At 36.7% G+C, this 11,031-nt stretch overlaps 1 protein-coding gene across 4 annotated transcripts; it reads left to right on the top strand.

Moving 5' to 3' along the window:
* The first annotated feature begins 1,140 nt into the window (after positions 1 to 1,140).
* Positions 1,141 to 9,073, top strand: LOC122647233 (zinc finger CCCH domain-containing protein 11). Of its 4 annotated transcripts, none has more exons than XM_043840682.1 (8): positions 1,141 to 1,448; positions 1,557 to 1,641; positions 1,736 to 1,872; positions 1,970 to 2,062; positions 5,721 to 5,909; positions 5,999 to 6,129; positions 6,216 to 6,318; positions 8,505 to 9,073. In XM_043840682.1, the coding sequence occupies exons 1-8, from the start codon at positions 1,281 to 1,283 to the stop codon at positions 8,670 to 8,672; spliced, it is 1,074 nt and encodes a 357-aa protein (XP_043696617.1). In that variant the 5' UTR covers positions 1,141 to 1,280; the 3' UTR covers positions 8,673 to 9,073. The 4 variants fall into 4 exon arrangements, with proteins under 4 accessions (XP_043696617.1, XP_043696616.1, XP_043696615.1 ...); XM_043840681.1 differs by having other exon boundaries at positions 1,142 to 1,448; positions 1,736 to 1,876; positions 1,971 to 2,062; XM_043840680.1 differs by having other exon boundaries at positions 1,142 to 1,448; positions 1,736 to 1,876; positions 1,965 to 2,062.
* The last annotated feature ends 1,958 nt before the right edge of the window (positions 9,074 to 11,031 follow it).

The raw sequence follows: 11,031 nt of genomic DNA, 5'->3' as shown, positions 1-11,031 counted from the left end.
CCAGAGTTGGGAGGATCTTTTCCTTGTACTACTACTATAATGAGAATGGAAAAAAAAAAAAAAAAAAAGAGGGGAAAATATAGGGACATCTAAAGGCTGACTAGGGGGGAAAAAGGCATGATTTGTATTTAGTATTTACCCTTAAAGGGTATTTTGGTCTTCAAACTTTTAATTTGGGCAAATTGGTCCTAAAAAATGGTTGGGTGAGCACTAACATTTAAAACTAACAGTAGTTAGTTTGATGGACTAATTATTTACTTTCAATAGATGAGGGGGTGTACATGAAAACACGCCATAATTGAAGGGGTGTCCCTATATTTCCCTTTTTTTTTTCTTTTTTTTTTTTTTTAGATTTAAGGAATTTGATGGCAAAATATAGTGAAATTTAACCCTTTTTTTTCCTTTATTTATTTATTTATTTTTCGGATTCAAGCCTTAAAGGCTGTCACAATTTCAAAACATGTAGATAATTGTGTATGTCCATGCATGTGTAATAGTACTCTTGACCTTGCGTAATACAAAATGCTCAACTCAACTTAAATATAAAACAACCCTAGAAAAAATTCATGGTAGTATTCTATGACCAAAAAAAAAACCTTAATTCGGCCATATCCCAACTAAAATTGGATCGGTTGCATGAATCCAATTTCTCCCATCATACATATTCAAAGCCTTTTGTTATTAATCTTAAGTGTTATGATTTAAATTGGAAAAAACTTTACCCAAATCTTTTATATGGATCCTATCCTCTTAAAATTCTGCGAAGGAAACAGATATATATGATTTAAATTGGAAAAAAAAAAAAATGGACGGCTCAGATATGTCTAGTGATTTTTGAATCTCATACATTTACCCTTTCTCTCTCTTTTTTGGGTGGGGTGTAGAATTAGTACATTTACTATTTTACCCTTTCACAAACAAAATACGTGTAATTGAAAATCAGACATTGCTCTGCTAGACCCAAAACTCCAAACGCAAAATCCCACAATCTCTCCATCGCTTTGCTTTTGCGGTAAGATTTCGAATTAAGATCGACGGACTCTCCTTTCTCCTGCAACTCGTATTTCATTCTCTTCGCGCTACCTTCGATAATCCCATTTTGTAGAGGAGATTGAAGGTAGCCCTAGTTTGTCTTAACAATCGAAGCAGACTTCTCTTCGGAGGAGACTAAACAAGCAATCTCCTTATTCTATAGATTAGGCAGAAGAAACAAAAGCAGCGGCAGAAGGAGAAGTATTGGAGTTGTTGGTGTTTTTTTCATCTTTTGATGCTGATCCAGGATGCCTCCTAAGCAGTCCAAAACCGATTTAGCGAAAAAGCAGAAGGTTGTTGAAGACAAGACCTTCGGACTCAAGAACAAAAACAAGAGCAAAAATGTTCAGAAATACGTTCAGAGTCTCCAGCAATCTGTCCAACCAAAACCTGACGCTTCGAAGATCGCCGCCAAGGTTCCTTCTTCTTTTCCTCTTTTGCGTCTCTCTTCTTCGAAACCCTATTCGCATGATTCTTTGTTATTTCAGTGATTGTTCTTGATAACCAATTAATTCGACCGACAGAAGAAGAAGGAGGAAGAGAAGGAAAGAGAGAAGGAGCTGAATGATTTGTTCAAAATTGCTATTAGTCAGCCTAAGGTTCCAGTTGGTATGTCTTTCATTACCGTAGCGTGGGATCAAGGGTATATTGTCTTCAGATTTTATGTATGAACTCTTATTGTGCATTATTGGAATATGGTCAGGTGTTGATCCAAAGTCTATATTGTGTGAGTTTTTCAAAGCGGGGCAATGTGCCAAGGGTTTTAAGTGCAAGTTCTCTCATGATTTAAATGTCCAGAGAAAGGGTGAAAAGATTGATATTTACAGTGACAAGCGTGATGAAGGTGATTGATTTAATATACACATACAGTTACGCTTTATTAATTTTGTTAGCATTATGTGATTTGGCGAGTTTGTTGACTTCTGTGTCAGACAAAGACGAAACAATGGAGGATTGGGATGAGGAAACGCTTGCAAAGGTCGTGGAATCAAAAAATAAGGAATACAACCAGAGCAAACCAACTGAGATCGTATGTAACTCTCTCTCTCTCTCTCTCTCTACCTCGACTGATGAGTGTCACTGTAGTCTGTACTCTGTAGAATAATGCGATTAGTAGGGGACGTTCACCATAAAGTCCTAGGGGGCATTTATTCCATCCTTCTGACTTACAATTCAATGATTGAAAAATGGGTCTCTTTTATCTTTTGTTAGAGGAAAGTTTGAAAGGAAAAACACACACACGGATATTCATTTTGTTTCTTTTCAGTGCATAGTTCCCGGTAATTCTGCTTTATCTGGCATTGTATGATACCTGTTGTCAATTAGACAAATTCAGTGGAAACTTGGGAAATTAAGCATCAAAACTGGCCTGAAATTTTAGATGATCTTATAGCTGATTGGGGTCTCCTTGAATTTATGTTGGTGAAATCCTCCTAGGGTTGACTTCATTTCCTTTTCAGTGCCTCAACTATTTGTAGATTTTCACAGTAGAAAGCATCATTGTGCTTTTCCCAAGGTCCGAGATTTCATATTTCGGGTTTCAACCGAAACTCTACATGTTTCGGCTGGCCATTTTGTTTGGCCATTTCAGTGGTCAAATGGCTATATTTTCACTCGAAACTCCAGAGAAACCCTAATTAAGCATTTCTAAACATATTGGAACCTTTAAATTTTAAAAACACACACCCAAAATGGTTGTTTGGTTTCATACCCTAGGTTGGGAGTATGTCATACCCTGTTGTATACTTTCTCAAATATAACCTATTCTAAGCATTATTTAGTATCAGAACGCACAAAATTCAATGAAAGCAACTAAAAATGCATTATGTATAAAGAAAAACCATGTAATATTACACAATGTTAAAGTGGTACGAGTACAAGTGTACAAGTGTTGCAAGTAGTCAAGTACAAGCGTACAACCAAGGTTAAAACGCCCCTACAAAACCATTTGTCCAACTATATGTCAATACCACATAGAGTTTTGAGAAGTCTCTAAATCTTTGGGGAAAATGGGTATACCATTAAGTTTGAATCTTACACAATTTTTGCTCAAATGAGGCAAATTGTCGATGTAGTTGTGTTGTAGTAATCCCCAACACTTTGTTCCATCAAGAAATGTAGGTGATTTGGCAATAAATACCAAATCTGGAAGTTTTTGGAGTTCCCCCCCCCCTAACTGGCGAAACCACTCAAAATTCACAAAATGGGTCGAAATTGCGATCCATTTTGACTGAAACGATACTTTTATATGTACTATTTTGTACTGAAACCGAGTTGAAACCGAAATTTTGGCCGAAATTCCAAAATTTCTGTCAAAACCCTGCACCCCTACTGAGTTGCAACCGGTTTCGTTTCGACCTTTGTCAAAACCAAAATATTTAGCGAACTCTCAGTAGTTTCATCCAAGATTAGGAACTATGGCTTTTCCCCAAATATCTCTGTTCTCTCCTGTTCTTTTTTTTATTTTTATTTTAAACATGCATTTATTAAGGTTAACTCAAGCCTAGAACATGACAAACAATATAAATCCTGATAGTGTATGTTCAGAAAGCTTCCTACTCTCCCACAGTGTGAGGCTTTGGCTTGGAACACTGACATGAAAGAGTCATTTTTTTAACATGATGCTTTGGAGAAGGAATAGCTTGTTCTTCCTGCTTTAGGTTTGTCAGATGTGCTTTGTTGATGGTGATATGCCATCTTTTGTACTTGCAAGGAGACTTTGGATTTTATATATCATTTCCTCGAAGTTTGTTGATTCCCATCAATATTTGTTACTTTATATGGGCTTTGCATTTATTCCAATTAGAGATTTTCTATATGGTAGGCTTTGGTTCACTGGATAGGAGCAAGACAATAGGGTTTTTCAATGGCTGACATTGCAATGGGGAGGCCAGTGAATTTTTCAGCAGCATTTTATACCTTTAGAGGACTCTCCTTTTAATCTATATTGGGAGACCAGAAGTAAGTTATCAGACCATAGCAGGTACATTCACAGATCATGATGGAAATAGTACCTGTATGTTGGGGTCCAATTGGGGTGGCAAAAACCAATTATGTCGAATTTAATTTGGGGTTGTCTTTGGCTGACATTGATCTTTGGCGAGGTTTCCCTTTCCTGTAGAGCCTGGCAAAATTTGTCTCTTTGTCTTTGATCAGATTGAAGTTTTGATGCTATTGTTGTAGGCATCCAAAAGGAGTAGCCAAAAATAAGCCATTGTGGGCAGGTGTTTTGTGGCTTTAGTCTTCACCGATACCTATTTAACTTAGTGCTGAAAACAAGGGATCAAGAAGATGAACATTAAGAGGGTTTTCAGGGGTGCACTGGTGTAGTAAGGTTTTTTTTTTTTTCATCAAATTGAAATTAATCATGATCCAAAAGCGATTTTAAAAACGAATATTGTTGGAGATTTGTGATAACTAAATGAGTATTTGATGGAGGTTCAGGTGCCACTTATCTTTGTTGAATTTGAGAGATTTGGAGGACAATATTGTTACTCTAGGTGCAGTGAGAAATCTGTTTCAGTCTTCTCAAAAAAACGAGGAATAGGGAGGAAACGCGCTAGAGAGTTTTACAGTTTTGTTGGCTAGAATCTGGCTACAGATAGTGTTCAGAGAGAAGCCATGGATGGGAACAGCATCAGAGAAGATGACCTCTCCTACACTGTCAGATCAACCCATTTTTAATGGGAGATGTCCATTAAATCAGCCATTACTCTCACCCCTCTTATGACCAATCTGTCACCCATACATTCTGAGTTTGGCTCCATCCCATGTGGAGAATGCCCCCTTATGGCACGGTTTAGTCAATTATTCTTGCAGTTCAGAAAAGATTCGGACCACGACTTCTCTGAAATCATGGTTCTTGCCTCCCTCCTTGTCTGCCTAACCTGGACTTGTTTCAAACCAAAATGGATTAACTCACTCATAACCTGAAAAGCCAGACCAGTTGGCTGATCCTAGTGTAGATCAACAGGGTTTCATGTGGTGGGGTAGGTTGAGCTAGAAAATCTGTGAACCTAGCTTGGCCTGTCTTCCTAATTTTTTCATTATAAAGATGTTGAATCGGATTCTTGGATCAGGCTTGAGATTTTTGTGCTGTTTGGCACAATTCTTTCAGAGAATCTGTCAGTCAGTGTCATGCTATTGAGTGCTGAAAATACATATTATCTTGATGTAGGTTCAACCTTATCAGTAAGCATCATTTTCGTTTTGCTTTTTCTCATGCTTTGGATGGAAATTTTGTTCATAGAAAATGGTAATTATTTATATACTATCCAACCTGAGGAAAAACTCAACCATAAATTAAGATATAGTCCATAGGAAAGCAGAGCACTAGCAATCCCTATGCCATCCCAAGCAAGAGGGTTACTACAATCCCAGCATCCAGAGTCCAATAAAAACATCTACTACATGCTTACATCCTCTTAAAGCATGCCAACCTTCTGCCAAGCATAAACATAACCAACACCAATTCAGCATGCGTTTCATGACTGTTCCGTATAATTGTTCAACATTTCAGGCTTTTATTTGTTTTCTATGACTTGGAGTTCTTTTGACCCTTTTATTCTTTTTCTATGACTTGTAGTTCTTTCAACGTGATGGTTGTTATTAGAAAGCATGATCTCTATTCCGTGATGATTGTTCTTAGAAAACATGATCTCTATTCCCAAAGTCATGGTCATGTGCAGGTTTGTAAACACTTTCTGGAAGCAGTGGAGAAGAAACAGTATGGTTGGTTCTGGGTTTGTCCTAATGGTGGCAAAGAGTGCCATTACAGACATGCTCTTCCTCCTGGATATGTGTTAAAATCTCAAATGAAGGCTTTGTTGGAGGAAGAGGCTGAAAAGTTGTCTGTTGAGGAAGAGATAGAAAATCAGGTAGATAGAATTTACTTCCTGCAACCATTTCCACTGTTCCATTTTGATATCTGAACTAGTTCTCATAAGTGAGATGTTTTTGGTGGTAGCGTGCAAAAGTAGCATCTTCAACCCCGTTGACTCCTGAACTCTTCATGCAATGGAAGAAGAAGAAGATGGAAGAAAAGGAAGCTGGTCTTGCTGCACAGAGGGCTGAGAGAGCTAAGAATGATCGCATGAGGTAGTGTTTTCTTTATTTATCTTAAACCATTGAATGCATTTCATCTAAGAAGCTATTGATTAATCTGAATTTTCCATCTGTTTCAGTGGTCGCGAGCTGTTTCTCTCAGACTCTAGCTTGTTTGTGGATGATGTGGAGGCATATGAGAAGTACCAAAGAGAAGAAGAATCAGATGCCAGTGAACAGAAGGTAATATTTTACTCTTTACTTATATGTTGTCTGGAACTCTTGCTGGTCTTCATGACCCCAAGCTAGATGAAGTGCCAGGATTTAGAAAATTGTTCTTGTATATTTCTTTAGCACTTTTTCAGGTACCTAGATTTGCTCGTATATGTTAAATTTAGGGAGATTATACGGTGAAAGGGAAACAAATTGGATGTCCAATTCTGCCAGTTTGCTGGGAACTTATTTCTCCTATTCTTATGGTTCCTGCATTGAAGGGGGGCCTAATATAATTGAACAGCTGTCACCTGAACACTGCTTGTGGAATACACTCTTTACTTTAAGATGATTTTCTTGCAAGTGTTCAGACAGGACATATGAACTTCCCTGATGATATATCTTAAATGCATGATTGATTGACACTGTTCAGGTTCTGTTTGTTTCCAAGTAAAATCCGCGTAAAAGGAAAATCTTAAGGTAAAATCAGTACAAAAAAGTTGGATTTACTTGAAAGTTTTCATTTTACACAGCTTTTCCCTGGAAACAAACTAAGCCTAATGAAACCAAGTTGTATGGACTTTTTCAATTTTTCTTACCATTGGGGTAATGTCAAATCTAAAAATTCCATAAATCTTAATATTGTAAAACATTGCTAAAAACCAAAAGAGCGGTAAAATATTCATTTGTTTTGAGATTAAAAAAATATTTTTCATTCAGAGCAATTTTGATAGCATTTGCGCTCACCAAATAAGATTTGACCAGACATAACTCCTTCAATATTAACTTAGATTTAAAGAATCTTGAATTTGTTGGAAAGCTGGTTTTTGTGCTCTACCTAATACAAAAATTCTCATGTAAAATTAAATTTATTTGACCAGTCAAACTTCTTAGAGAACAAGAACATTTCTCTAAATTGAGAGCAGTTTAATGATTTATAGATAAGACCATATTTTCTAAGAACAGTATAAACCAAATGTTGTCTAAGTATACTAGGACAATGACCAATTCCAAGAACAGTATATAAACCAAATGTATGTTTTGATTGTTTCAAACTTCTAATAGCTTGCTTCTTTAGTTATGCTGTCTTCTAGTTTTATGTTAATTTTTTATGATGATGTGGCTTAATATTGATTTTTTATGACGATCTGGCTTACTATTGATTTTTTATGACTTGATGTGGCTTAATGTTGATTTTTTATGATATAAGGTATATGTTGTAGCATATTAAATAATGTTAGGAAAGAAGAGAAAAAAAAAAAAATAAATAACACTTGGTCGCCTAGGTGGGGCCACCTTGTCGCCTAAGCGCTTAGGCACCCCTCCACCACATTGGGTCGCCTTGTCGCCTTGCCGCCTTGACAACTATAGCCTGATATTCTTTTTTCTGCTCTTATCTGGCTGTTTTTAGTGGTATGTGATGTCGGTATGATATTGGGACAGAAGAATCGTTATCGCCTCCAATTCCTCACATAGGAGCAGGAATGACCACCTTACCCCCTGCCCGAACACACTGCCCAAGGTGGGGTAGGATGGTCATTTCTACTCCTATGTGAGGTATTGGAGGGAATTGGAGTGGGCAGCGAATTGGAGGTGATAAAAATTCGGGACAGAAGGGGTGTACATATAACAAATCAAGTGTTTTATAGTTAATTTATCAATATCATTTCTTAGGTTGTCTTGTCTATTTTACTCCCCCTCTCCCTCTATGTTTTAGAGCCCTTGATTTCTGTCCCTTTTTAAAGCAGTATACATTTTTATGTTCTAACTGTGTTATTAATATGGGATTGATCAGTATGTAAATGTGCATGTGTTTTGTGTTTCACGGGTAACTATTTACCAATATTACTCAAGGATGTTCTGTTTTGCATTTGCTTGATATTTTACACTTTGTTCCATTTATATTATAACCTGTTGAGAGCATGGGTGTAGTACCAAAGACATACTGCTACAAGGTACGGTAAAGATGGATTGGAGCTGCACTTAATGTGACCCACTGAAGCATTTCCATGTCTGACACTTGTCTACGGCTTGAAATTCTTTTTACACCCTCCTGAGAGGAAATTCATGGAAATGTCATTAGCCTGTACGGTGTCACATCATGCGCACCAGCTTTCCATTGATGGATCACCCATGTGATCTACCCGAGTACATTAAAACTTAGCGTGTACAGCTTTAACTTTTAGCCATGAGCTTATTGTCGGAGTTGAATTCAGGTCAAGGATGATTCTGCCTCCCAGGCGCCAAGCACTTCAACAGCTACAGCTGCTGATGATGACGACGACGATGATGAACTGGACATGGATGAGTTAAATGAGCTAGAAGCAAGCCTGTCAAGAACATCCATTCAGATTCGCGAGCCAGGTATTGAAGCGTCGTCTTGAGAAAAAGTGAGAATATTGCAGTGGGTGGTGGCAAAGCATCCATGTGACCCACAAATGACCATCACTGGCAGCATCCCTGCTATGAGTTTCCAGCAGGATCCCAGAGAGATCGAGGGAGCATCCCATGATAGTTTTTTTATCGACGATTATCGTAGGAAATTTTTTATATGATAATCTGGGCTTTTGGTGCATTTTTGTCCTCCATTGTTCTGAGTATTTGGTAATAAGTATTTAATGGGTGTCCAAGGAGTCTAAATTTTGATGCGAGGTATTCTCAAACTAGAAGTTCAGAAGGGGGGGAGGGGGATCAATGGTATGGTCTAGTATAGCGTCAAAATGAAGTGGTATTATCAAATAATATTTACTTCCAACTTATCCTTAAATTTTCTGTTTTAGATTTATTAGTTTTTCCTTTTTGACAATCCCTCAACCCAAATCTGTTGGAGGCGAGTTGGCATTCAGAATCACAGAGATCGAGTTTGGACTGTTGTTATTGAAGTCATGTATGCTCAGTGGGACTAATTTTGGCCGATTTGATTTAGTAGTCCACTGGTATACATTCTCATGCTTCTGCCCTGAGTTTTTGTGATGGTTATACCTGTTAATAACGACGGCAGCGATCACACCACCCGATCAAAGAGTTCCGTAGGATGGTTGGGCAAATACATATGCTCAGGTATTATGTGTTTTCTGTTAGTGAAATTGTTGGTCGGTGCTCACAACGGGCAGGTTGTGCAATGATTCCTTGTAGTTTACTTTTGTATGTTTAGGTTAGATATCGTGTGTAGGAGTATTTAGGTTATTTTAAATACATATGCTCAGGTGTGTTTTGTTTCTGTTAATGGAATTGTTGGTCAGTGCTCACAACAGGCAGGTTGTGCAAATGATTCCTTGTAGCTTACTTTGTATATTTAGGTTAGATATCGTGTGTAGGAGTATTTACTATTTAGGTTATTTTAAATTCTTTATTTTTATCTGATTTTTTTTTTTTTAAATTATTTCATGATTTTAAGGTAGGATGTTGTAGATTTAGAATTATTTTGTATTTAAATAATTTTGTATGCATTATGTTAGAATTAGTTTAATTTTTCTTTAAAATCATATTTAATCTCATAATTAATTAGAGTTAAAGTGAAAGATAATAATCCCATGCAAGTTCCACTTTCATGGTCCTAGGCAGGGTGGACTAGGTTTGGTTTCAATCTTGGCATTTTTTGCGTAGTGGTTACCCGTTGGATTCGAATCTGTGGTACATTTTAAATAGATTAGCATTACCTTGGTTGTGTAAAATGAATTACATACATGTTGGCCATGTCATTCTTAAAATTTTTATCTATCTTGTGTTTTGTAAATGAGAAATTGTTTACACAGGCCATAAGAAGCAGAATTGGGGGAGGTTTGCTTAAGAAAATCACTGCTTCTAAGGTATAGTCATTATTTCTCTGTGCGTCAAAAGAAGGCAATTCTAGTACACCCCAGTTTTGCAAAAGTTGTTATTCACTCACAACCAACCATGAGCATTAATGAGGATGGGATGGGTTTCATAAATTTGGGATCATTTCAAATTTCAATGTCAAATTCAATTGGACCAATATTAGGGATGTAAATGAATAGCCGAAATTCGTTTCATATCCGTTTAGCACTATCTGAATCCGTTTAAAAGCTAAACGAATATGAATATGAATACGAATACGAATAGACTATAGTTATCTAAAAAACTATATTTACATGTTAGCAGATAAAATATCCGATCCAAATTCGTGTCCGGATCCGTTTAGCACTATCCGAATCCGTACGAAAACTAATCGAATGCAGATGCAGATATAGCACTATTCTAGCCGAATTTGATCTGTCTACATCCCTAACCAATATTGATCAAAACTGACCTATTGAAATGAAAGTTCACCAAAAATTAAAAATTCTGGTGTACGTTCAGACTTCAGAAATCCATTTGTTTTTTTGTTTTTTTGTTTTTTTTTTTTTTGTGGTAAAATCAGATCCATTTGTTAGTGAATGAGTTGAACGCCCTATGACACGTGTTGAAATAATAGTCTTCAAAACTGGACCAAGCATCAAACATTGGCTAGCCCATCTGGTTTAATTTCAGTTTTTGGATTTTTACAAAGTAGAACTACTTTAAAAGTAATTACAATATATGATATATTGTTTGAGTCTTTGAGATGACATAGACATGTCACAGTACGAAGATAGATTTGATAATCTGATGTAGATTAAAGTCTAAAATGACTCCAAGTTAAAGTGGTGAGGGAGGATAAGCATAGCTTAGAATTACTACTAGTCAATCCCATTTAGTTGGGATAAAAGGCTACTTTGAGTTGAGTTGTACAATAAACAAGAA

This window comes from Telopea speciosissima, unplaced genomic scaffold (assembly GCF_018873765.1).
Source record: "Telopea speciosissima isolate NSW1024214 ecotype Mountain lineage unplaced genomic scaffold, Tspe_v1 Tspe_v1.0015, whole genome shotgun sequence".
Classification (NCBI taxonomy): domain Eukaryota; kingdom Viridiplantae; phylum Streptophyta; class Magnoliopsida; order Proteales; family Proteaceae; genus Telopea; species Telopea speciosissima.
The sequence above is the reverse complement of the archived record's forward strand: the minus strand, read 5'-3'. Positions and strand labels throughout refer to the sequence as shown.

Coding starts and splice junctions, on each gene's coding strand:
- LOC122647233 (XM_043840680.1), top strand. CDS start 1,281: ATGCCTCCTAAGCAGTCCAAAACCGATTTAGCGAAAAAGCAGAAGGTT. Junction 5,910..5,998: donor AGGAAGAGATAGAAAATCAG/GTAGATAGAATT, acceptor TTTTGGTGGTAG/CGTGCAAAAGTAGCATCTTC. Junction 6,130..6,215: donor GCTAAGAATGATCGCATGAG/GTAGTGTTTTCT, acceptor CATCTGTTTCAG/TGGTCGCGAGCTGTTTCTCT.